Source organism: Echinops telfairi, unplaced genomic scaffold, assembly GCF_000313985.2.
Source record: "Echinops telfairi isolate 266 unplaced genomic scaffold, ASM31398v2 ScPeMD7_20;HRSCAF=75, whole genome shotgun sequence".
NCBI classification, from domain to species: domain Eukaryota; kingdom Metazoa; phylum Chordata; class Mammalia; order Afrosoricida; family Tenrecidae; genus Echinops; species Echinops telfairi.
Window position 1 is genome coordinate 12,113,520 of NW_022103917.1, and position 22,785 is coordinate 12,136,304.

Below are 22,785 nucleotides of genomic sequence, written 5' to 3' on the forward strand. Positions count from 1 at the left end.
GCGGGACTGACGTAAGGAGCTTGGGTTTCCCCCAGCGTCGGGAACATGGATGAGAAATCCAACAAGCTGCTGCTGGCTTTGGTGATGCTCTTCCTCTTTGCGGTGATCGTCCTCCAGTATGTGTGCCCCGGCACAGAATGCCAGCTCCTCCGCCTGCAGGCGTTCAGCTCCCCGGTGCCGGACCCGTACCGCTCGGAGGATGAGAGCTCCGCCAGGTTCGTGCCCCGTTACAATTTCAGCCGCGGCGACCTCCTGCGCAAGGTAGACTTCGACATCAAGGGCGATGACCTGATCGTGTTCCTGCACATCCAGAAGACCGGGGGCACCACTTTCGGCCGCCACCTGGTGCGCAACATCCAGCTGGAGCAGCCTTGCGAGTGCCGCGTGGGCCAGAAGAAATGCACTTGCCACCGGCCGGGGAAGCGGGAGACCTGGCTCTTCTCCCGCTTCTCCACCGGCTGGAGCTGCGGGCTGCACGCCGACTGGACCGAGCTCACGAGCTGCGTGCCCGCCGTGGTGGATGGCAAGCGCGACGCCAAGCTGAGACCAGCCAGGTGAGTGTGCTCCCGCGCCAGGGGGCTGGGGGGCGCGGCCGGCCGCTGGCGCCGCCGGACTGGGTGCACTGGCAGCTGAGGCCCAGACCAGCTGGCTGGGTCTGGTGAGTGTGTGCACCCAAGCACTACTTACACAGCGGCCAGGCAGCGCTCTCTGTGCTGAGGCCCTGGAGTGTCACCTCTGTCCCCTGCGGCCCAGCAGGGACGCTTCCTTCCCGCGCTTGCAAAGCTCCACTCCTTATCGCGTGTTCCCATTCCCTCTGGCGCTGTGAATCTCGCCGGTCCTGGCCACTAGCTTTTCCACGCTTCCTCCCTTTCCCTCTGCCGTGCTACCCCCAGCTCGGTCCTTTTCCCTCCGGACTTTTCTGGCCTCTTCTCAACACCCCCGACCCCACCCCTGCCTTCTCTTGAGATTCCCAGAGCTAAGGGGGTGACCCTCTCCTCCTCCCTGCCCCTCTCCTTCTGCCCTTCTGGCTCTTTTCCTTTTATCCTCTCTGGTGCAACTCTCCCAGGGCGAGTGGGTGCCCCCGCTGCTGCTGGTTCGAGTCCCCCTGGGACAGCTCTCAGTGCGAGCCAGGTGCCTCTCACTCTGGGCTGGGCGAGGACCCTCTGCTGCGCGTTAGCCAGGGGAGTGGCAGGCAGCCCGTGGGCCCAGGAATGGGCTGGACAGACTCAGACTGCATGTGTGCAGGGGACGCCGCCCCAGACCCCATTTGGGCTTCTGTCCTGGGAAACCTCACTTGATTTCAGGAGGTCTGTTTCATGAGAGCAAAGCACCACAGGCGGGGAACCCAGGCTTTGATGGGAAGGGCTGATTTATGCCAAGATGAGCCAGTAGCCTGAGGCTTTTGAAGGGAGATTTTCCTCCCCTTAGCGCACTGCCACTCTGCTTCAGGTGTGGGAAAGAAGGCGAGGGCAACTGCCGCCCTGTTGGGATGCAGTGACTCCTGACTCCAGTCTCTCCGTCTCCCTACAACACATGAAGTCTTGGGAATGGGAGCAGGGGACCATGGGAATGGGACTTCTGAGTGGGCAGGGCTGTGCTCCCCCCTTTCCAGTTGGGGAGACTTCAGTGGCTGCTGGCCTGACTGCCCACCGACATCCCCTGCTGCCTGGATTGGGGGACTTTGTGTCCGGACCTGGCAACCTCGGGCTAGTGGCTGTCAGATCAAGCAGTCTTTGGGATTTCATAATTAAGAGCTTGGCTGCTAACCAAAAGGTCAGTGATTTGAACCTGACAGACTGCTCCATGGGTGAAAGTCGAGGTAGTCTGCTTCCCTAAGATGTACCACCTTGAAAACCCTGCGCGGCACTCTCACCCAGTTCTGCAGGGTCACTTTGAGTCGAAGTCTACTCCACAGCAGTGGGCTTGATTGGGGGTATTATCACACCCAACCAATGGCGCATTTCTGGCAGACTTGGTTCTACTTCCGTTTTTTCCCCCCAGCTCCAACATCTCTCTCTCCCCATCCTGAGGGAATCTTGGCACCAGGATGGTGATCACCTCAATCCACTGTGAACCATTGTCACTATAAGGTTTGGGTGGTTTAGTGGCATGTGGCAATATTGGAGATAGAATACCTTGATGGTGGAGCTTAGAGGTGTAGTAAGAGGTGGTGACAGGGAAAAAAATCCTTCTGACAGAAATAGGGCTTCACAGTCACGACTGTAGCAGAGGAGTATAAAGAGAGGTCTAGGGTACCATGGAAGTTGTTACTATGTCTGGGGCTCCACAAGACCCCCCCCCAAAGTGGAGAGTCCGGCCTCTTGGAGTGTCCCAGTGAGACTCAAAATAATAGGAAATAAAATCGGATTTCCTTGGTCACGAAAAGGGTGATACCACAGTGCCATCTAGTCTATTCGGAGAAGAAACGCTGAAAAGAAGACAACAGACACCGAAAACTGTCGGAGTCACCGAGTGTTTGCAAAAAAGGAAATCACATTTACTCACACAGCTCTACCCAAAAGGCATCTTTTGATGAACATCTGCCCACCTTCCAGAACGCTTCCTCCAGCTGGAAGAATAGTGCTAGCTCTAGTGTTCCAGAAGGTGGATATACCTCTGGTTGCTGGACCAGTTCTGTGGCTTCTGATCACCAAAGGTGTGCATATGTGTGTTTGAAAGAGTAGCAAGTGTGTGTGTGTGTGTGTGTGAGAGAGAGAGAGAGAGACAGACAGACAGAGAAACAGAGAGACAGAGATACACAGAGAGAGAAACATTAAGGAGTACAGGCAGCTGTATTGGCACTGATACGTGAGGGTGAGGGGCTGGTCTCAGGAGATGAGAGAGTCCGTGGTGTGAAGTAGGATCTCCATGCCAGCTGGTGGTCTCTGTGCTCCACTGAACTGAGGGGATTAGCAGCTCCATCTGCTTGTCCCGGGAGTCCAGACACCTGGACCCTAGTTCTAGGCCAGCAGTGTGACCTTGGTGTTGAGCCTGGCTGGAGGGCGCTTTCCAGTTTGTGACGAGTCTTCGCATCCCTTATTCGGTGGGCATTTCTCTGTAAACTGGCCCTGTGCTTGGGAGGCAGACAGGGTGGATCTAAGCATCCCCGTTTGTCAGATGAGAGTGAGGCTCCAAGGGCCTGAAGGGCTCTCCCAAGGTCAGAGAGCTCTTGAGTAGCACTGCAAGAACTCCACTGCAGACATATTTGCACGTGACACCCTGGGCCCTGTTGGCTGCTCCTTGAGGGACCGGGGCTTTTGTGAAAACACAATGAGGTAATGCATGCTAGTGTTTATCACAAAGTGACCCCTCGCTACATGTGAGTGCATCCTGTTATCGCCTACGTCATCACCATCATTAGTCATTGTACACATGGGAAGTCTGACGGGGCTTGTTCCCGATCAGAGCTTTCCTAGACCCTGGAGGATTTCTGCTCACCACAAGCAGGCCCAGTAGCTAAGTTGCAAAGGAGACTCTTAGTATCAGGTTAGAAATCCCGGCGAAGTCTGGTGGATAAAGGCAGGGAAATCCCTGAGCAGCGACTAGGGCCACCCCTGACTCACGGCCACCCATTCACATTTGGGGAGGGGGCCTGACAGGCCATCAAGGCAACCAGCCAATGCCTGACTCCTCCCAGAGCTGCCATTGAGCTGCTGCCCTGCCTGGGCTGAGGGTGATGTGTGCGATGAGAGAGAACTGCCGAGAAGAAATGCAGGGAGCACGCTTCCTAGCAAGGACAAAGAGAGTGTATGAGGACAAAAGGCTCAGTTGTTGATGAGCAGTAGTATTTCTGTATAAGATTTAGAAATTATTGTATTGCACGTGTCCGTCTGCCAATGTGGTGGTGGGGGAATCAGGACAGGGCCCTGCTCATTTTAGAATTTTTAAGTCCAGTTTTGGAAAACGTATGAAAACATGGTTGGTCACCAGCTGTTCAAACTCCAAATTCAGCGGACTTTTTCTCAGACCAAATTCTCGTTCACCAAATCTATGGTGCATCCGGTTGGAGTTCAGACCTGGGCCCTAGGAATTGCACTAGCTGGGCCTTTTCCACAAGGAGGCCTGGTGATGGATTGGTTATTCATGGGGTTGCAAAATCAGCAGTGCGAAAACCCAGCTGCTCTGAGGGAGAAAGACCCTGGGCTTTCTACTGCCATAAAAAATTACAGTTGTTAAGTTGGAGAGTATTTTGTTGTGTATCTTTTTCCCATGATGAAAAAGGTATACTAGTAACAACGAGTACAAGAAAAATAAAGACTGGATGGCAGTGAGTTTTTGGTCGTCGCCACACACCGCGATGGCTGACAAACAATGGGATGGGGCATGGGGATGGTCACAGTTCTAGAGCTGTACAGGCATTTAAAAGTAAACGATCAATTAAAAGCTGAAAACTCCCTGCCATCAGGTTGATTCCAATTTACAGCGAACTCATAGGGCTGAGTAGAACAGCCCCTCTCTGTTCCTGAGACTATACATTCCTTCTTGGAGCAAAAAGTCTTGTCTTTCTCTCGCTAAGTGACTGATGTATTTGAACTGCTGACCTTGTGGTTAGCAACCCAATGCATAATCACTACACCACCAGGGTTCCCTCATGGGAGCTTATAGTAGAACAAAATAATTTAGTGGTGGTGCTGGTGGGTAAGCATTGGACTGTTAACCACTACGTCGGTAGTTCAAACCCACCCGTGGTCCCAGGGAGAAAATGAGATCCCCTGCTCCTATAAAGATGTATAACAAGATCGCTATGGGTCGTCATTGATTCCATGACAGTGGGTGTGGGGCTGGGTAAAGAAAAAGAAGCATGTTGTTCGGACACAATTCGAATAAGAATAATGTCATTAAAATGTCACACCGAAAACTAGCTTTGAAAAGGTGCATCTGTTTATGTTGCGTTTCCTTCTAATCAGCAAGCTTGGTAGCATTCCTATTATACCCCAACCCAGCAGTTGGGAAAAATTAGAGCCAAGACAACCCCCCTCCCCCCAAATCAAGGTGCCATCTCAAGTCAGTAAAGATTGGAGTGTGGAATAGAGAGCCACGTAGGGTGCGCTTTGAACAACTCCCTCCTCTTTCTGGCACTAAGTGTTCAATGAGGTAAAATGGGAGATTTAGATGGCATGCTTTCTTAGCCTCTTTCTAAAGTGTGACACACAGTCAAAATGGAGCAAGTCATATTTGGGAAGGTCTCTGGGAATAGATGGGTTCTAGAAGAAAGAGGGCATTGAGGATGAACATGACACGCTGATGACATTGTGTGATCCCGCAGCTGCTCCTAGCCTGGCCTGACCAGAACTGAGAAGGTTCTGTTCACGCAGGCAAGAGTTGAGGCGGTAGCTGGGATGGAGGGTCACTGGAGAAGGCTGGAAGTGGTGATGACATGGTTGGAGGATGGAAGGACAGCGAGTGACAGTGAGAGGAGGGAAGGCTGGAGTCTGTTTAAAGGCCCCTCCGGGTGACTAGTCTGGAGGGGAGGTGAGACAGTTGACAAAGTGGAGAGATCAAGGAGATCTCATTTGGCCTGGCGACTAAAGAGTTGTGAGTTGTCCACATTGTCTGGACACAAGAGGTGATAGGGACTGGGTACTCAGGGGGAGATCAAGGCTTAGGCGCCTATGCAGAATCCATGAATTCGGTTCTTCTGCATTCACAGGTTGCTCTCTTATTGAACTGAGGATGGCGGCTCATAGTGGGACGAAAGGAAGAGAGACACAGTTTTGATTACCCACAAGTGATAAATGTTTGTTGAAAAATAAGTAGCCAAAATGAAAAGACACACGTCAAACTGGCAGAAATATCTGCAACAAATTCACCAGACAAAAGCTGACACCTGTCCTATATAAGGAGTGCCTGCGAATTGCTTAGGAGAACAAAGAACACGAGAAGACAGTTTACCACAGGGAAACAAAGCTAGTCTACAGACAGGGAAAAACCACCCCAACCATTTCGTCACTTGGGTAGTAAAGAAACGCGCGCTCAGACAGTAAGGAAAAAGCCCCTCTGCCTATCTAACGAAGACACACACCGCCGCCACCACACAAAACGGATAGTGCCCACAGCTGGCAAATGTAAGATAATGTTGAATAGAAGGGAGAAGTGGGAAATACATTTGAAAGACCTTTCTGGAAATAAATTAGCTAAGGTGGATACGACCCATCACCTTTGAGTAGATGCATAATGACTCTATTAAGACAGAGCAGAACTGTTCCTTAGGGTTTCTGAGGCTGCAAATCTTTCTGGGGCCAGACTGCCTCAGCTTTCTTGTGCAGGGCAGCTGGTGGGCTCGACCTGTCAACCATGAGGTTAAAGCCTAATCCACAGTGTCATCAAGATTCTTTTTTTGCAGAATATAGAATATGGAGAATTGCTAATGATTTAAAGCTACTGTGACTGACCACTATTGTCAGAGCGATAGACAGAAACAGAGAAACTGTTTAGTCCCCATTCCCCACGGAATCATTAAAAAAAAAAAAGAATGGAAGGAGAAATACCAGGTTAGAAATAGATCGTTTAACCTCAAAGAAAAACAAAACGAAAACCCAACGCATTGTCATCAAGTCAGTTTTTACTCATAGTGACTCCATGGCGTAGAACTCTGCCAGAGGGTTTCCTTGGCTGTGATCTTTTCGGAAGCAGATTGCCAGACCTTTCTTCTGCGCTCCCTCTGACTAAGCTGGTACCCCCAAGCTTTAGGCTGGTAGTTGAGTGCAAAACCGTTGATGCCACCCACAGACTACGGTTAAATGGATTTTTCGGAGGATAGGCCGTGACCAAAGCTGTGGAGTTCTTAAACACCCAGTGTTGGACGAACCAGTTTGCAAGGTAAGCACAGGATTCCTTACAAATCTGTAATAAAGAACTGCTCTTTTTCTTTCACCACATCCCAAATTCTACTCCTAGATCTGGCTGGCTATCTGTCTCTCTCCTACCCCTTTTCTGTAGTATCCAAGCCTCTTTCCACATTACACTCCCAGATGGCACTGTGATTGGATTGTTAGCCGCAAGATCAGGGGTTCAAACCCACCAGCCGCACTCCTCAGGAGAAGGATGAGGCTGTCCCTGTAAAGATTCACAGGCTCAGAGACCCTGGATAGGGTTGCAAGGAGGTGGACTTGACATGATGGCCATGGGTTTGGGCACGTGGGACAGGGACAGAATCCCCAGTCAGCCCAGCTTCCTTGTGTTTACTGGAGTGGGATAGTTTCCCGTGTGGGTCATCTGACCCTGCTCAAATCAGTACAGTACAGGGACACCGGGCAGGATTATTAGTGTTGCTTCTCTGTTTAACAATGAACTGGGATACAAAATTAACTGTGGGGCACAGTTGAAAATAAAAGGGGAGGAGCCGGGTACCATCAGCTTTCTTCACCACATTTGCTTATGCACCTATTTTGACTTCAGCGATCCTGTCGGGAAGGTGAACATCACAGAATGCCAGGTTACTAGAACAAAGTGTTCTTACATTGAGGGAGGACTTGAGTAGAGGCCCAGTGTCTGTCTGCTACCTTAATACTTAACATTTAAGTACATGGACATAGACCTATATCCTTATCATTACATATTAACATATTTACATATGTGCATGCCCATATTTATACCTCTATAAATATCTTTGGCCTACTAGTTCTTTATTTCCACCATGTATTCCATGCCCTCCCCACCATCGATTTTAGATCTCTTATTTTCCCCTTGTCCCTGGGTTTGTTGGCTCCCCACTACCTTTCTCCACCTCCTCTCCCATGTCTCCCCAGAGCCGTCGGCTCTGTTGCTTATTTTCTCCTCGGGTTTGGTTATCCTGCCTATCTTCTATGGATAGATATGAAAGGAAAAAAGAAAAGAGCCTATAAATAGTTCCAGCTCTGTCTGCTGACCCTTATGAATGTTTTCCAATTGGATCTGGTGAAGTGCCAAGCCCTGCCCACCAATTCTAAAGTCTATTTTCAGGGTTCCATGGGGACTTCAATGCTTTGCTCCCTTTGCTGCTCTATTGTGCTCCCTTTGTGTTTCACTCCGGGGTGTGTGTGTGTGTGTGTGTGTGTGTGTGTGTGTCCGAGCACACTACCTGCACCTTATCTCCAATGCTCTCCCCCGTAGCACTGTGGGTTAGTGAAGGGACGTCATGTCTTGTGGTGGGTCAGCCCCATGGTTCTTTCTGTGCATAGGCTGCTCTAGGTAGGTATGTCAGCGTGTGGTCCACTCATTCTCTTTCCCAGCAACATCTTCACTGCCAGCGGTTCCATTCTGATGCACCGTGTGACCTTTTAGTATAGGGTAGAACTGTCCCATGTGGGTTTCTGAGAGTGAAAGCCTCATCATACACCTGTGGAGTGGCTAGTGGTTTCTAACAAGAACTATATCCTCCCCGTGTGTGGGTTAGTGTCCTGTTTCCCCACTATCCACTTCCTCCTTTCCCCCCACCTTTTCCCTCCGTTTTAGTTGGCCACCAAATGTGTCCCTGGGTTGCATCCGACCCCTGCCAGAGTGCCTTTGGTGGCTTTTCCCTTAGGCCCCTTGTGCCTTTTAAGCTTACCTCAGTGGACTCATGTTGTACTTGTCCTTTTGTGCTTGGCTTACATCGCTTAGCATAATTTCCTCCAGTTCTTCCCATGTGATAGTGTGCTTCATGTATTCACAGTGATGGACTTTTTAGGTCTGCATAGTACTCCATTGCATGTATATCCCAGAGTTTTTTCATCAAATTGTCGGTTGATGGAAATTTAGACTGTTTCCAATTCTTTGCAATTGTGAACTGTGTTGCGATGAACATTGGAGCGCAAATGTGTGCTTGTGGTCTATTTCTTAATTCTTCTGGGTCTATGCCTAGTAGGGGGATTTCTGGGTCATATGGTAGCTCGATTTCCATGTGTTGTAGGTATCGCCATTTCCATAATGGCTGTACATATCTACAGGTCCACCAGCAGTGGACGAGAGCTCCTACCACAGCCCCTCCAACACTGTTGCTTTCTGTTTTTTTGAATTGGGCTATCTTTGAGGGTCTCTCATTTTCTCATGTTTGTTGACCATTTGGATTTCTGCCCGTATGAAACTTCTATTCAGGTCAGCGGTTCTCAACCTGTAAGTTGTGACCTCTTTGGGGGTTGAAGACCCTTTCACAGGGGTTGCCAGATTCATAACAGTAGCCAAATGGCAATTATGAAGTAGCAATGAAAATAATTTTATGGTTGGGCATCCTCCACAACATGAGGAACTGTATTAAAGGGTCACGGCATTAACAAGGTTGAGAACCACTGATTCAGGTCTTTTGTTCATCAATGGGTTATTTGTTTTTTCTTATTGTTGGCTAGCAGAATATTGTCAATTTTAGTATATAAGACCTTTGTCTGATGTGTCGTTGCTAAAGATGTTTTCCCAGTCTGTGGGCTCTCTTATTAGACTCTTGGTGAAGTCTTTGGATTTAAACAGGTGTTTTATCTTCAGTATATCCGAAGATATATATCAACTTGTGCTTCCTCTGTGTTGCATCTTTCCCTATTTCTGATAGCCTATGTATTCCCTGCAACAAAGCTACTAGGTTTTCCCCAATTCCCTCATTGATGCCCCTAATAGTTTGGAGCTTTACTTTGAGGTCTGTGATTCACCTTGAGTTTAATCTTGTGAATAGAGTGAGATAAAGGTCTTGCTTCATTTTTCTGCAGGTAGATATCCATTTTTCCAGCACCACTTGTTGAAGAGGGCATCTGCTTCCCATTGGATATTTTTGGGGCCCTTATCAAAGATCAGTTGTCTGTATGCTGATGATTTCATGTCTGGGTTTTCAATTCCTTTCCATTGGTCTGTATATCTATCATTATACCAGCACCATGTTATTTTGATCACTGTGGCTGTATATAGTCTTGAGGTGTTCTCTGCTAATTCTGGGCTTCTTCCCTCTCCATATGAAGTTGGTAGTCAATTTTTCCAATTCTTTGAAGAAAGATGATGGTATTTGTATTGGGATAGCATTAAACTTATAAAGTGCCTTGGGCAGAACAGACATCTTTACTATATTGAGTCTTCTGATCCATGAGCATGAGATATTTTTCCATTTGTGGAGGTCACTCTTGGTTTCTTGTAATAGTGTTCTATAGTTTTCCTCATACAAGTCTTTTTTTTTTTTTCATCAGGTATATCCCTAGATACGTATTTCAATTTGTGCTTGGCTATTGTGAAGGGTACTACCTTTTTGATCCCCTGTTCTGTGCTCTTGTCCAATGTATAAAGCAGTCCTATAGATTTCTGTTTGTAGATCTTGTATCCTGCCACCCTGCCATATTCCCCTATCACTTCCAGTACCCCTCTTGTGGAGCTTTGGGGGTTTTACATATATAAAATCATATCATTTGTGGATAATGATAGTTTTACCTCTTCCTTCTCCAGATGAATACCTTTGATGTCTTTCTTTTTGCCTTATGTTGTTAGCTAGGACCTCCAGTACGATGTTAAATGAGAGTGGGAACAAGGGGCATCCTTTTCTGGTCCCCTTTTATAGGGGGAATGTTTTTGTCTTTTCCCCATTGACTACCATGTTGGCTGTTGGCTTTTTCATATATAGCTTGTATTTTATTGAGGGATTTTACTTTCATTCCTACGGTTGAACTCTTTTTGCCCTCAAAGACGAATTTTCTTACCCTTTTCTTGTTGGTTCTTATCAATAAGTATAGATTAATCCTATGTAGTTGGAGTCAATGTGAAGGTGGTGGTTGGTTTTCTTTTTTCAGTTAGGATCACCTTGCCTATGCTGTTCTGTGAGGGGTCCTGATGGTGTGGTTAGGCTTTGGGCTGCTAGAAAGGTTGGCAGTTAGAAACCACTAGCCACTCCTCAGGAGAAAGATGAGGCTTTCACTCTCAGAAACCCACCTGGGGCAGTTCTACCTTATTCTAAAGGGTCACACCGTGCATCAGAATTGATCCAAGGGCAGTGAGATGCTGTTCTGTGACTTGGTTATATCATATTTGTAATTACAGTGGCTACATAATGTTCTTTCTGGTTGATTAATTCGGGTGGATTTCATCATCCTCTGACTGTTAGATATTTAGTTGCTTCTTTGGACATATATATCATCAGGAACAACCCATCCCAAAGAAGGGCATTGTGCTTGGTTGAAGGTCAAGGGAAAAGAGGAAGAGCTTCAGTGGATTCAGACCGTGGCTACAGCAATGGGCCTCAAGCATGACAACCATTGTGGGCATGGTGCCTGACCGGACAGGGCTTCCTTCTCTCATACGTAGGGTTGCTATGAGTCAGAATCGGCTCAATGGCACCTAACAACGGTTGCCGTTATATACTGCTTGGTACAAATCGCTTATTGATTTTTCATTTTGAGTTTTTATTTTTTAAATCGTGATATATTCCCAGAAGTGGGATGGTAGCCTTGAACAATACATTTACAAGTTGTGCTTTGGCAAGCGTGCAGACTCACAATGCCATCGGCAACACAGACATACCTACTTCTCTTCAGTCTTAGCAACCTTGGCTTTTTATTATTTTGGATTGTCCAGGAAGATTTGAGGTTTTTCTGGGGATGGTGGGGGAAGATTCGTGACACGTTTTTATCTGAAATCTTGATTTTTCTGTTGCACCCGCTCCCACCCCTTGTGATTGGTTTGTTCATTTCCATGGAGAGGACATGGACCCTGGAAAGTCTGGAAAATTCTGCACAATTAGCAACTACGTAGGGGTCAAATGCAGGGGTGCTCGGTTCCTGTGCCCTCTCTGCCCTCCGTTGGGTCCTGATTCATCTGGCTACTCTGTTTCTCTGCTTGGAAGTGGCCATTTGGCGGTCTATTCAGTTTACATGTTAATAGCTAATCACAGCCCAAAGGTAAAGCCGATCAAAATTCTCTGTTAAGAGGACTGGAACAACGGGGCCATCAGCTTGATTACTGTGCCTATGTACAGGTAGCTGTTTAGTCCGTAACCACTGTGCCACCAGTGTTCTTGTGTGTGTGTGGTGCATGCAGCCAAAGCTATAGCACATTTTTGCACCATGATAAGTTTCACCAGAGACAAAGAAAGCAATGGCTACGTTTGCTTGCACATGGAATTTCCAGCACGTAGATTCTGGTTTGACTCCAGCTGAAAATGTGCCTTTCCACCCCAGGCATATGGACTCCCGACCCCGCAGACCAAGCCCACTGCCCTCAAGTCTATCCTGACCCATATGGACCCTGTCGGAGAGAGTGGTACTGCCCCTCAGGATTTCCGAGGTTGGAAATCTTTGTGGAAGACACTGCCCATTTTTCTCTCACAGTAGGTCTATTATCCATCACTCCACCAGGTCTCTGAGCCCAAGATCTGCATTTTAAAAAGATCCCTTGGTGATTCTTATAGGTCCCCAGGTGTGAATGTAAGCATCACCTGGGGACCTAGTTAAATGTAGACTCGGTGTATGTGGGGTGGCATGTCAACCCGCAGGAGGAGGGCACACTGGAACTCTTTCCAGAGCCCTAATTTCCCAGGTCGACTTTAAATCTGAAACGCCCTCCGAATGGATTAGTGGACCAAGCAAAAACTAAGTGGAGAAGCCTTTTGTGTGTATTTGATGTAAAGATAGTATGCTTTTTAAGTCTCTTTTTGTTTGTGTAGTGTATCTCAATTTCAGTCAAATTTTCGACACTAGCTGTGAAATGTACAGGGGTTCTCCCAAATGATGGCACCCGTTACAGCAGTAGCCTGGTTGGCTCAGCCCCTGGGCAGCTACGACTCCCAAGCAATTGGCATGATGTGAAATTTTCCTTGCCCAGACCCTTCCCCACTTTCCCCTAGTCCCGCAGAGTCATGCCTTCTGCTCTGAGGCTGCCCGGGAGAAAAGCCTGTAGCACCAGAAGCATTAGGGGTGATCTATGGGCAGCAGTATGTTTTCTACCCGAGTATCTTTCTGACAGAGTCTTGGTGACACCGTGGTCTAGAGGCTGGGCTGTTAACCAAAAAGATACCAATTTGAACCCACTAGCCACTCTGCGGGTGAAAGATAAGGCTTTCGGTCTCCTGTAAAGATCGCTAGGCTCCAGAACCTTCAGAAGATGTTCTACTATGCCCTGTAGGGTCACTGCTCTGAGTGAGAATCCACATGGTGGCAGTGGACCTAGCCAAAGTCCATCTGAGATTTACGTTTTGTGTGAAAATTTTGATAGCCGATGCTTCCCCTTCTCCTGGCTTATTTTGCTCAGCAGAGCACCCAAGGCAGCCTGGGGTTAGCGGGTTCAGGAATGAGTTGTCAATGCGAGAGAGATGCTAGAGCAGATGGTGCGTGAGGCGACAGTAGTGATGCCTTGGGTTGGCTAAGGGCTCCAGCTGCAAGCATCTCTGAGAGCTGAGGTCAGGTAGCATGTGTCGTGCTTTCATTCTAGGTAGAGCATTGCCCTCCAAAACAAAACCCAACTCCAACCTACTGACCCCTTGCGACAACCCTGTGAGGCAGAGTAGAACTTCTTCTCAGGGCTTTCCGGGTCTTATATCTTTTTTTTTTTTCTTTCAAGGTCTTAAATCTTTATGGAAGCAGAAAGCCTTGTCCCACTCCCACAAGCTGCTGGTGGGTTTGAACTGCTGACCTTGATGTTAGCAGCCCAACGTGTCTCTCACTCCACCACCAGGGCTCCCTTCCATTCCTTGCAGTTAACCTTAAAACAGCAGTTCATCCAAACAGTCCACTTCCCCACAGATTCTGTCTGCCTGGGCTTACGGTTCAAAGGCCATGGGAACGACACTGTAAGTTCAAGGTGCTTTGACCGTATAAAGAGCATATTTGGCAAGTAAAAAAAAAAATCGAATCTTGATTGGCCCTGACAAATACCATGGGGACATGAGCCATTCAGTTTAGGGGGAAAAAAACCCAACTAGTATGAATGGGTCCCCTCACATACACCATCCTTTAAATCAGAATGTATAAGACTTTTAATGTAGGTCCCATCCACAGCACTGCCATTGTAAGCCTAGAAAAAGATTGGTCTACAATGGCAGTGAAATAGTTATTGGCAGAAGAGCTTTTGTGATGTTACTAGGCAATGGACTTTGCAGATGAGTCAGTTGGTCTGATTGCCTGCCATTAGTTATTTCTGCCATTTTGCCTCTCAGAATGGTGTTGAGGACTCTGACACATTTACACACTAAATAAATCTGTCTTGCACATTCCCCCGTGCTTTTCCTGGAATAATATAAATATTCAAATATAGGCCCACATGCAGATTCCAAATAAAAGTCACTACATGCAGATTCTGCATAAATTCCATATTTATAACTTAGCCATAGTTTTGAACTTGTTAGACTCTGATATAAATATATCAAATATAACCTCCTGGGAATTACCAATAAATGCATTGTTTCTGATTAAACTGTGGGCTCTATTTCAGTCACAATTTAAGCATCAATTCTGGACTATATTATAAGAGAATAATTTGCCCTTCATTTACTCTGAATTGTCAAGACTCATGTTCTTCCCTGATGTCAATGTCTGCAAAAAGGACTTCTTATTCAGTTTGATTGCTTTTTAAACATCACTAGCAGAGCTGCCTCCGGTGAGCCTAATTGATCACTTGCACGCACTTCTCTGAAGGCACGCTGCGCAATGGTGGTGTGCATTGCATTGATTTCCAGCACATAGATTAGACCTGTGCACACCTTTCCTGGCACGAATTGGCTTTCTTCATAACTGTACTACCACAGACAAATCTTCAGTGTATTATCAGTTCCATGGAGTTCATTGGACTTTTGCGAACACCCTACAGGAGAGCGAATGCATGCCAAGAGTGGTCAGAAATTGATTCCGGTGGCCAGGTTAGAGCCAGGCAATCCAGAGAAACTTTGTAAAGGCTCTTTGTCCTGGAAGCTAGCTGATTGAAATAGGAGTTGAGCGCACTCACCAATGCAGACTCAGAGGGACCCTGCTAGACGGAATAGAGTTTCTGAGACTGTCACTCTGTACAGGAGTAGAAAGCCTCATCTTGCGGATGGTTTTAAACTGCTGACCTTATGGTTAGCAGCCCAACGCATCAAAATACAAACCCCAGCTATAGGCTGTGTGTAAGAGACGAAGCTAGAACCTAAGGACCCAGAAAGAGTAGTGGGTACACTCTGCAAACATGAATCAGAAAGAAAGTGATGTGGATAAATGAACACCAGACAAAATCGATTTTAAGGTAAAAAACATTGTTAGGGATAAACAGGACCACTGTGTAGTGATAAAAGATGCAGTCAATGAGGATAGGTTATAGGGGAGTGGGGGCAAGGATTGCTGCAGAGGTCCGAGTTCATATATGCACACGTATATTCCAAGTAAAATACATGTAAACGTGTCTCTGCCATCAGTGGATTGCTGCCCACAACTCATCTTCACAAGACTGTTCCACTAGGGTGCTTTTAAAAACAAGGCCTAATGAAAACATTGGCTTCTAAGGGATCCGCTGGGCTAGTTCAATTTACGACAACTGTTTTCTGGGACTCCAAAGGGATCTTCCTGATAGGTATTCTTGGACACCGGATGAGGATGATCACGTGGGCCTTATTAGAAAGCCGTTGTCAGGAAATTTAAAACTGCATTGGTGAGAAAAAGCCAAGAAAGTTGTACCGAATCCCTCACCACCACCACTGCAACCACCACCTCAACGCACCTATTAGAACCTTGAGGGCGGCAAGGGCTGGCCTACAAGAGTTTCATAGGGAACCCTTAAAGCCCTCACCGTACCCCTTCCAATGTCTTTTTGTTTTCGAGACTCCACGAACACCGTGAAGGAGCGCCGTTAGAGTCCCCCAAGGTGCTAAAGCTGCGAGTGTGATGTGGTGGACATCAAAAACAAAATGCTACCTGGTCTGGTGCTGTCTTCTCCATTGTTGCTACGTTGCCAAGGTTACAGCCTTGGAAACATTATAGGGCAGTTCTACTCTGTCCTTTCGGGTTGCTATGAGCTGGAATTGACTCAGTGGACATGGGTTTATTTTTGCTATCTACTAGACACCCCTACATATGTGTGTCTGTATCATGCATGATCTAGGGAAAAAACAGAGATTTTCCCATTTAATCCTCAAAACAACTCTCTGAGGTGGCTGTTTTTAAAACTCGTCTAAAGATGCGAAAACAGAGCATAGGAGAAAATATCGAACCTGCCCAAACCTATCCAGCCAGCTCATAATAGATTTGCCACTACTCCAGCCATTTGCCCTGTCACCACATTCTCAAAATAGCTCTCCTCAAACCTCTCTCTCTCTCTCTCTCTGTCTCTCTCTCTCCTCCTTCTCCCCTCTCTCCCCTCTGTGTATGTGTGTGTTGTGCCAGACTAAAAGTGACTATCAGGATGCAACCTAACTAATTTTTAAAAAGCACCTTAAGTGAAAAAGGTTACATACAATGAACTCTTTAGAGGCGAACTCTATAGCCCTTCCATCACCTCTTTAATTTATTTATAGAGCCCTGGTGGTGCAGTGGGTTAAGCATTGGGCTGCTACCCGAAAGGTCAGCAGCTCGGCACCACCAGCCATTCCTAGGGAGAAAGAGGAGGCTTTCTACTCCTGCAAACAGTTACAGTCTTGGAAACCCACAGGGGTGTGGGTGGGGGAGGGGTCCTGTCTTACTGGGTCCCCATGAGTTGGCATCGACTCATTGGCAGTTTGGATTTGGGTTTTCAGCACAGCTTTAGATAGCCATCTATTTCCCACACTTCCAACACAATCCATATTTAAGATGAAGAATGATGTTTTAGGAGAAACTACAAGAGAAGAGAAATATATGTAAATATTAGACTCTAACAGTTAGAGGGAATCTTGAATAGAGGGACCATAGGCTTAATTGTTTTTGTTTTTTTGCCTTTTGCACAGAAAATATTGTGCATACACTACCCAAGATTTGTGAGGGGATGGCCATCTTCCTGCTGCTGGAATTTTGCAGATAGTCTCATGGACAGCGTCGGCTGCACTGCTTTGGTCTGTGGTGGCCTGTTTTCTTGGCTAAAGGGCTTGTTTTTCTCTGCCTTTGGTCTGTGCGGACACAGTCTTTAGAGAGGCGAGAGCTGGGGCAACTTGTACACACTGAGTGCCAAGGAGCCGGGGAAATAAAGAGCTGCTCTCAAAAGCAAGCAAGGAAGCTCTGAGAAAACAAATCCGGGAGCCTGTTTTGAGAACCCTCTTATCCCAGGGCCTTATCCTGACCGTCATAAAGGTGCATTTAGTTACTGAAACAGCCAAATGAGGGTAGCAAATTCCCACAGGGGTGACCATTCTCTCTCCTTGGGAAGAGGCAGCTTTAGAAAAGGGTTATTAGCATACGCAAATGAGCATGAGCCTACCTGTCTGGCAAACTTCATTAGGGAGGTATAAACTAGGTTAAGGGCTTGGAAGAATCGCAACACACACACACACACACACACACACACACACACGCACGCGCACACACACACACACACACACACACACACACCACCTTTCTTAGTTTCCTAGTGGTGGTGTAACGAAAATACAAGTGGCTGCTTTAAAGAACAGAAATTTATTTTCTCACAGTTCGGGGGGCTAGAACTCGGAGCTTAGAGTGTGGCTGTAGAGGAAGGTTCTTCTTGATATATTTCAGCCTCTGAACCAAAAACCTAACTCATTGTCGCCTCTGACTCACAGTGACCCTCTAGGACAGAGTAGAGCTGCTCCTGTGGCCTTTTGAGACCGGAACTCTTGGCAGGAGTAGAAAGCCTCTATTTTTGCTCCTGCAGGATGGCTGGTGGTTTCGGCCCAAGGTGCAAGTAGCCAGCAATCCCTGGCTGGGGTTCCTGGGCTTGTAGCTTCATTTGCTTTTCCAGTGTCAGCTAACATTTGTTCTCTTTCTGCATGTGCTCACTGGTTGTGTGTCTTTGTTGTTGTTTGTTTGTTTGTGTCTGTTGAGTGGATTCTGACTCATGGGGGCTTTGTGTGTACAGAGTAGTGATGCTCCATGAGGTTTTCAAGACGACCACCTATCAGAATCAGATGGCCAGACTTGTCTTCCTTGTCACTTCGGGGTAGGTTTGAACCACCAACCTTATTGCCAGTAGTAGTCAAGTGCTTAAACAGTTTATGCCACCCAGGGGCTCCTTTGGCTGAGTCCACAACCAAACCAACCCCACTGCCATCAAGTTGATTCTGACACATAGCACATAGCAGAGGAAATCCAAGACGATCAGGCTCTACCGTAGCAGCTGGTTGCTTTGAGTTGTGGACCATGCTGTTAGTTGTCCAATGTCTGCTCCGCAGTGCCACCAGGGCTCCTTTTGTATGACTCACTGCCATTAAATCCATTTCTGTTCAGAGTGACCCTGTAGGACACGGTAGAACTGCTCCTGTGGGTTTCTGAAACTGTATTTCTTGACCAGAGTACAAAGCCTTGTCTATCTCTTGCCAAGGGGCTGCTGTTTTGAACTGCAGACCTTGCCATTAGTATTACCCGCCATGCCTCAGAGGTGATTAAGTTCACAACACACCCTACATTGAAAAAGCCTCCTTACAGTAACAAAGAATCCCTATTTCCAGATTGGATTACACTCACAGGCACAAGGGTCAGGATGCCACCAGGATTCCATTCCTAGCAATCCCTAATGTATCCAGAGACCTCATTTGGCACCATTGTTATTCACTGGGTCCCTGGGTGGCACAGAGACTGCATACTTTACACTTGTCAGTTCGACCAACCCAGTGAAACCTCGGAAGAAAGGCCTGGTGATCTGTCTCTGTAGAGATTACATCCAAGAACACTCTATGGAGCAGGCCCACTCTGTCACACTTTTCCAAGTGGAAAGGTGACTGGCCAATGCACCTGGAAGACTGACAGACCTTTCTGAGCAAATTTGCCAAGACACGCTAAGAGGCCAAATGGCTCACTGAAGCAGACAAGGCCCGCTCCAGGTCACCCAAGCAAAATTGAAAGGAAGCATATCGGGGTGATAGATGTCTGGTCGTCATTGAGGGATCATTGCTTCCAGAAAATTTTAAATGGATTCATAGAAATGATTCTACCCATAAACCTCTTAGAAGATTACTGAAAGAAAATGAGACTAGTGCGAGGCGATGGAGTTGAAGTCATGCGATTAAAATATACTAATAATGGTGTTGCCTCTGTGGAGACACGGCATGAGGATTCATTCTGAGCACCTCGTAGCCTTCGCACTTTGTCCCGAATGACTTGGAAGCAAATCCAAAGCGGGGGAAAAAAAAAAAAAAAGAACAGAGAATAGGTTGTGGTTGGGTGACATGGGGTTGCTTCAGACTCCTTTCGACCCGGTACTTTCACGTTAGCAAAGCAGTCTCCAATCTCCGGCAGCTTCTGTGTTTATGGCCGCCTGGGTGTACATAAAATCTCCCTCTCCTTCTCATTTTTATGTTAGTGACGTTACAAAGATGTACACAGGCGTGTCTCACAGTGTTTGGTGATTAATGGCAATTAGAGGAGGCAAGGAAGCAACCCTTGCTCGGCTAATCCAATTGCTCCCATGCTTTTTGGTGTATGCACTTAAGGACAGAATCCATTTAAGGTGCCAGCATTTGCATATCTGCAGCTTTGAGTGAAACTTCTATTTATTCCAGATGGCCTTGACAAATTATTAGCGAGGGACCTGGAGACCTGGATGTCAAGCGCTCCATTAGGATGAGGCTTGATTTCCAGCAGCCTCTCCTGTATCATGGATGGGGAATTGAAGGGGGTGGGGCGGGGGTCTGCTTTTAACGTGGTGGGAGCTAGACTGTTTAATGGAACTGTCGAAGCTTAGCTCCACAAGGGGGTCCTGTGTTGCAGGCCTCTCGCCTGATCCCCCTGGAGGAAAATGCCTGCTCACTTCCAAAGTTCAGCTGAATGCTAAGTGAATGATTGCAGGTGCTCATCCTCTCTGCAGCCAGGGCTGGTGTGCACGGAAGTTAGCAGCTCCGTGGAAGTTAGCAATTCTCCTTTTAAAAATAGGGTTGGATGCATGTGAGCAGGCTCACAACATATCCCACTGAATGTAGAGGTTTTCTTCACTTTTAAAGCCTAATGATGCAACTAGGGAGGTTAGGGTTTCAGGGGCCAGGGACTGGGCTGGCCGAGGGTCTGTAGGTTTGACCTTTGGCTGGGGATGTCTTCCCTAGAGAGGGTCACAGAGGCCAGGGTTCCTTGCCGACAGCAAACAAGGCTGGCCCCACAACTTCTGCTTTGCTGGGGTCTGCCTGCCTGCAGGGCTCAGCACTTTTCTTGTTCATGGATGGGCTTCTGTGTGCTGTGCGCCTGCCACAAGCCCAGAGTGTGTACCCATTGGCCCTTGGTTATATTGTTTGGTGGTTTCTTTCTTTCTTTTTTCATCTGCAACTTGTTTTTTCACTCTTTTTAAATAAACAAACAAGCACTTTAATGGGGGCTCTTACAGCTAGCTCTTCTAATGAGCCATACACCAATTGTATCAAGCACATTTGTACAGCTGCTGCCATCATCATTTTCAAAAGTTTCTTTCTTCTTGAGCCCTTGATATCAGCTCCTCTTTTTTCCCTCCCTCCCCCCTTCTACCCTCGTGGACCCCTGATAAATTCTGATTATTTTCATATCTCACACCTCCGGTTGTCTCCCTTCACCCACGTTTCTATTGTTTATCCTTGGTGGTTTCTGACCTCAGTTTAGCACATGATTCCTGGCAGGAAGGACATAACGGTTGCTCAAAACTTCCAGCAAGTAGAAATGCGTACTCAGATGGCCAGAGTTGCCATCGGAATGGCAGCAGGTAAGGTTGGTTCCTAGAAAGCGGCATTGTGATGGGGAAGGCGTGGGTGACGTAATCTGACTTCAAGGAGCAATCACCAAATGCCTCATTGTTGCCCAGATGAAGCACTGCCCCTGCTCACCCTGCCCCAATGCAGCAGGCGAGAGTGGCTTCGCCCTGGTCGAAGATCTCAGGACCATCCGTGGGACAGGAGCCTTGGGTCAGCCATTCACGACCACTGGCGGTGCCACAGGAGAAAGGTGAACTGTTCTATTCCACAGTCTGGGAAACTCACAGGGGCAAGTCTGCCTGTCCTGCAGGGTTGCTGTGAGTCCGCATCGATGAGCGTGTGATCTTTATGGGAACAGTGGCACGGCGTCAAACCTCTCAACTTGCAGTTAGCAGCTGGCCCCCTAAGCCCCTTCTCAGAATCTACAGGAGCCATTGGGTTCGAGCAAACAGGCGGCTTTCGTGGCGAGAACTTCAGGTCTCAGGCTTCCAGCTGGGGTGGCTGGGTCACCCAAGGGTCAGGTGGAGTGGTGGCAGTGAGAGCCAATTTGAAGTGTCTCCTGTTATTCTGCACATTCATGGAAGCCGTTGAGTCTGTCCTTTTTAGGTGATGAGCAGTCTGCTTTGTGGAGGAGCGCTGGTGGCAAAATGGCCAGCACACTCAGCTGCGAACCAAAAGGTTGGTGGTTCGCATCCACTAGGTGCCCCATTGGACAAAGATTCCAATCTTGGAAAACCCTGTGGGGTAGGTTTCCCCCACCCTTTAAGGCCTCTGTGAGTTGTGTTCCGCTTAAACTGTTCACTTGTTAAAGAACAGCTGCGCTGATTCCAGTTTGGGGTCATTGTGAATAAAAACCAGCTCACTTCCTTGTGGGATTTGTTGTTTGGCAGGTAGATGGCTGCCTGCTTATCTTTAAGCCTTTAAGGCCCCAGACGCTATATCTTTTGATAGCCAGGCACCAATAGCTTTTTTTCAACCACATTTGCTTATGCACCTACTTTGTCTTCAGTGATCTCAGGACCAGTGGTGAGAGTGGCGATACCAGGAGGGTAGACGGAAAGTGGGGTAGAAAGGGAGAACCGGTTACAAGGATCTACATATAACTTTCTCTCTGGGGGATGGACAGCGGAGAAGTGGGTGAAGGGATATATCAGATGGTGTAAAATATGACAAAATAATAATAATTTATAAATTATCAAGGCTTCATGGGGGAGGGGGGAGCGGGAGGGAGGGGAAAAATGAGCTGATACCAAGGGCTCAATTAGAAGCAAACGTTTTGAGAATAATGAGGGAAGCAAATGTACAAAAGTGCTTGACACAATGGATGTATGTGTGGATTGTAATAAGAGTTGTACGAGCCCCCAATAAAATGATTAGATTATTTAAAGAAAAACCTCACTTCTGTGGAGTGCACAATGACTCATAGTGACTGTGTCGGGCAAGTGGAACTGCCGCTGTGAGTTCCCTAGACTGCACCTCTTTACGGAAGTAGAAAGCCCTCTCCTTCTCTCCTGGGGCAGCTGCTGTTGTTAGGTGCCATCAAGTAGGCTTCAACCCATTGTGACCGTGTGCACAACAGAACAACCATGCACACACCTGTGCCATCCTCACAATCGTTCCTCCTATGCCTGAGCCCATGGATGGAGCCACTGTGTCAATCCATCCTATTGAGGACCTTCTCCGGGGACTGGTCTCTCCTGACAATATGTCCAAAGTATGTCAGATGAAGTCTTACCATCCGTGCCTTGAAGGAGCACTCTGGCCTTCTTCCAATTCAGATTGGTGTGTCTTTCTTGCAGTCCACTGTACGTTCAATCTTCTTCTCCAGCGCCACAATTCAAATGCATCGATTCTTCTACGGTCTTCCTTATTCAATGTCCAAAGTTCACGTGCAGATGGGGCAATAAAGAATACCACACTTGCATCAGGCACATCTTAGTCCTCAAAGTTACATCCTTGCTTTTCAATACACTAAAGAGATCTTGTGCAGAAGATTTACCTAATGCAGTATGTCGGTGAAAAGCAACATGCAGTATCACTGTACTTTTTTTTTTAATCACTTTATTAGGGGCTCCTACAACTCTTATCACAATCCATCCATACATCAA

At 47.4% G+C, this 22,785-nt stretch overlaps 1 protein-coding gene across 1 annotated transcript in view; it reads left to right on the plus strand.

The window, feature by feature from the left end:
• Positions 1 to 22,785, plus strand: part of HS6ST2 (heparan sulfate 6-O-sulfotransferase 2) — a 359,352-nt gene that overhangs the window by 1,290 nt on the left and 335,277 nt on the right. Inside the window, exon 2 of the mRNA XM_004715372.2 lies at positions 36 to 554. Coding sequence (XP_004715429.1) covers positions 36 to 554 — 519 coding nt within the window. The remainder of the gene's footprint in view (positions 1 to 35; positions 555 to 22,785) is intronic.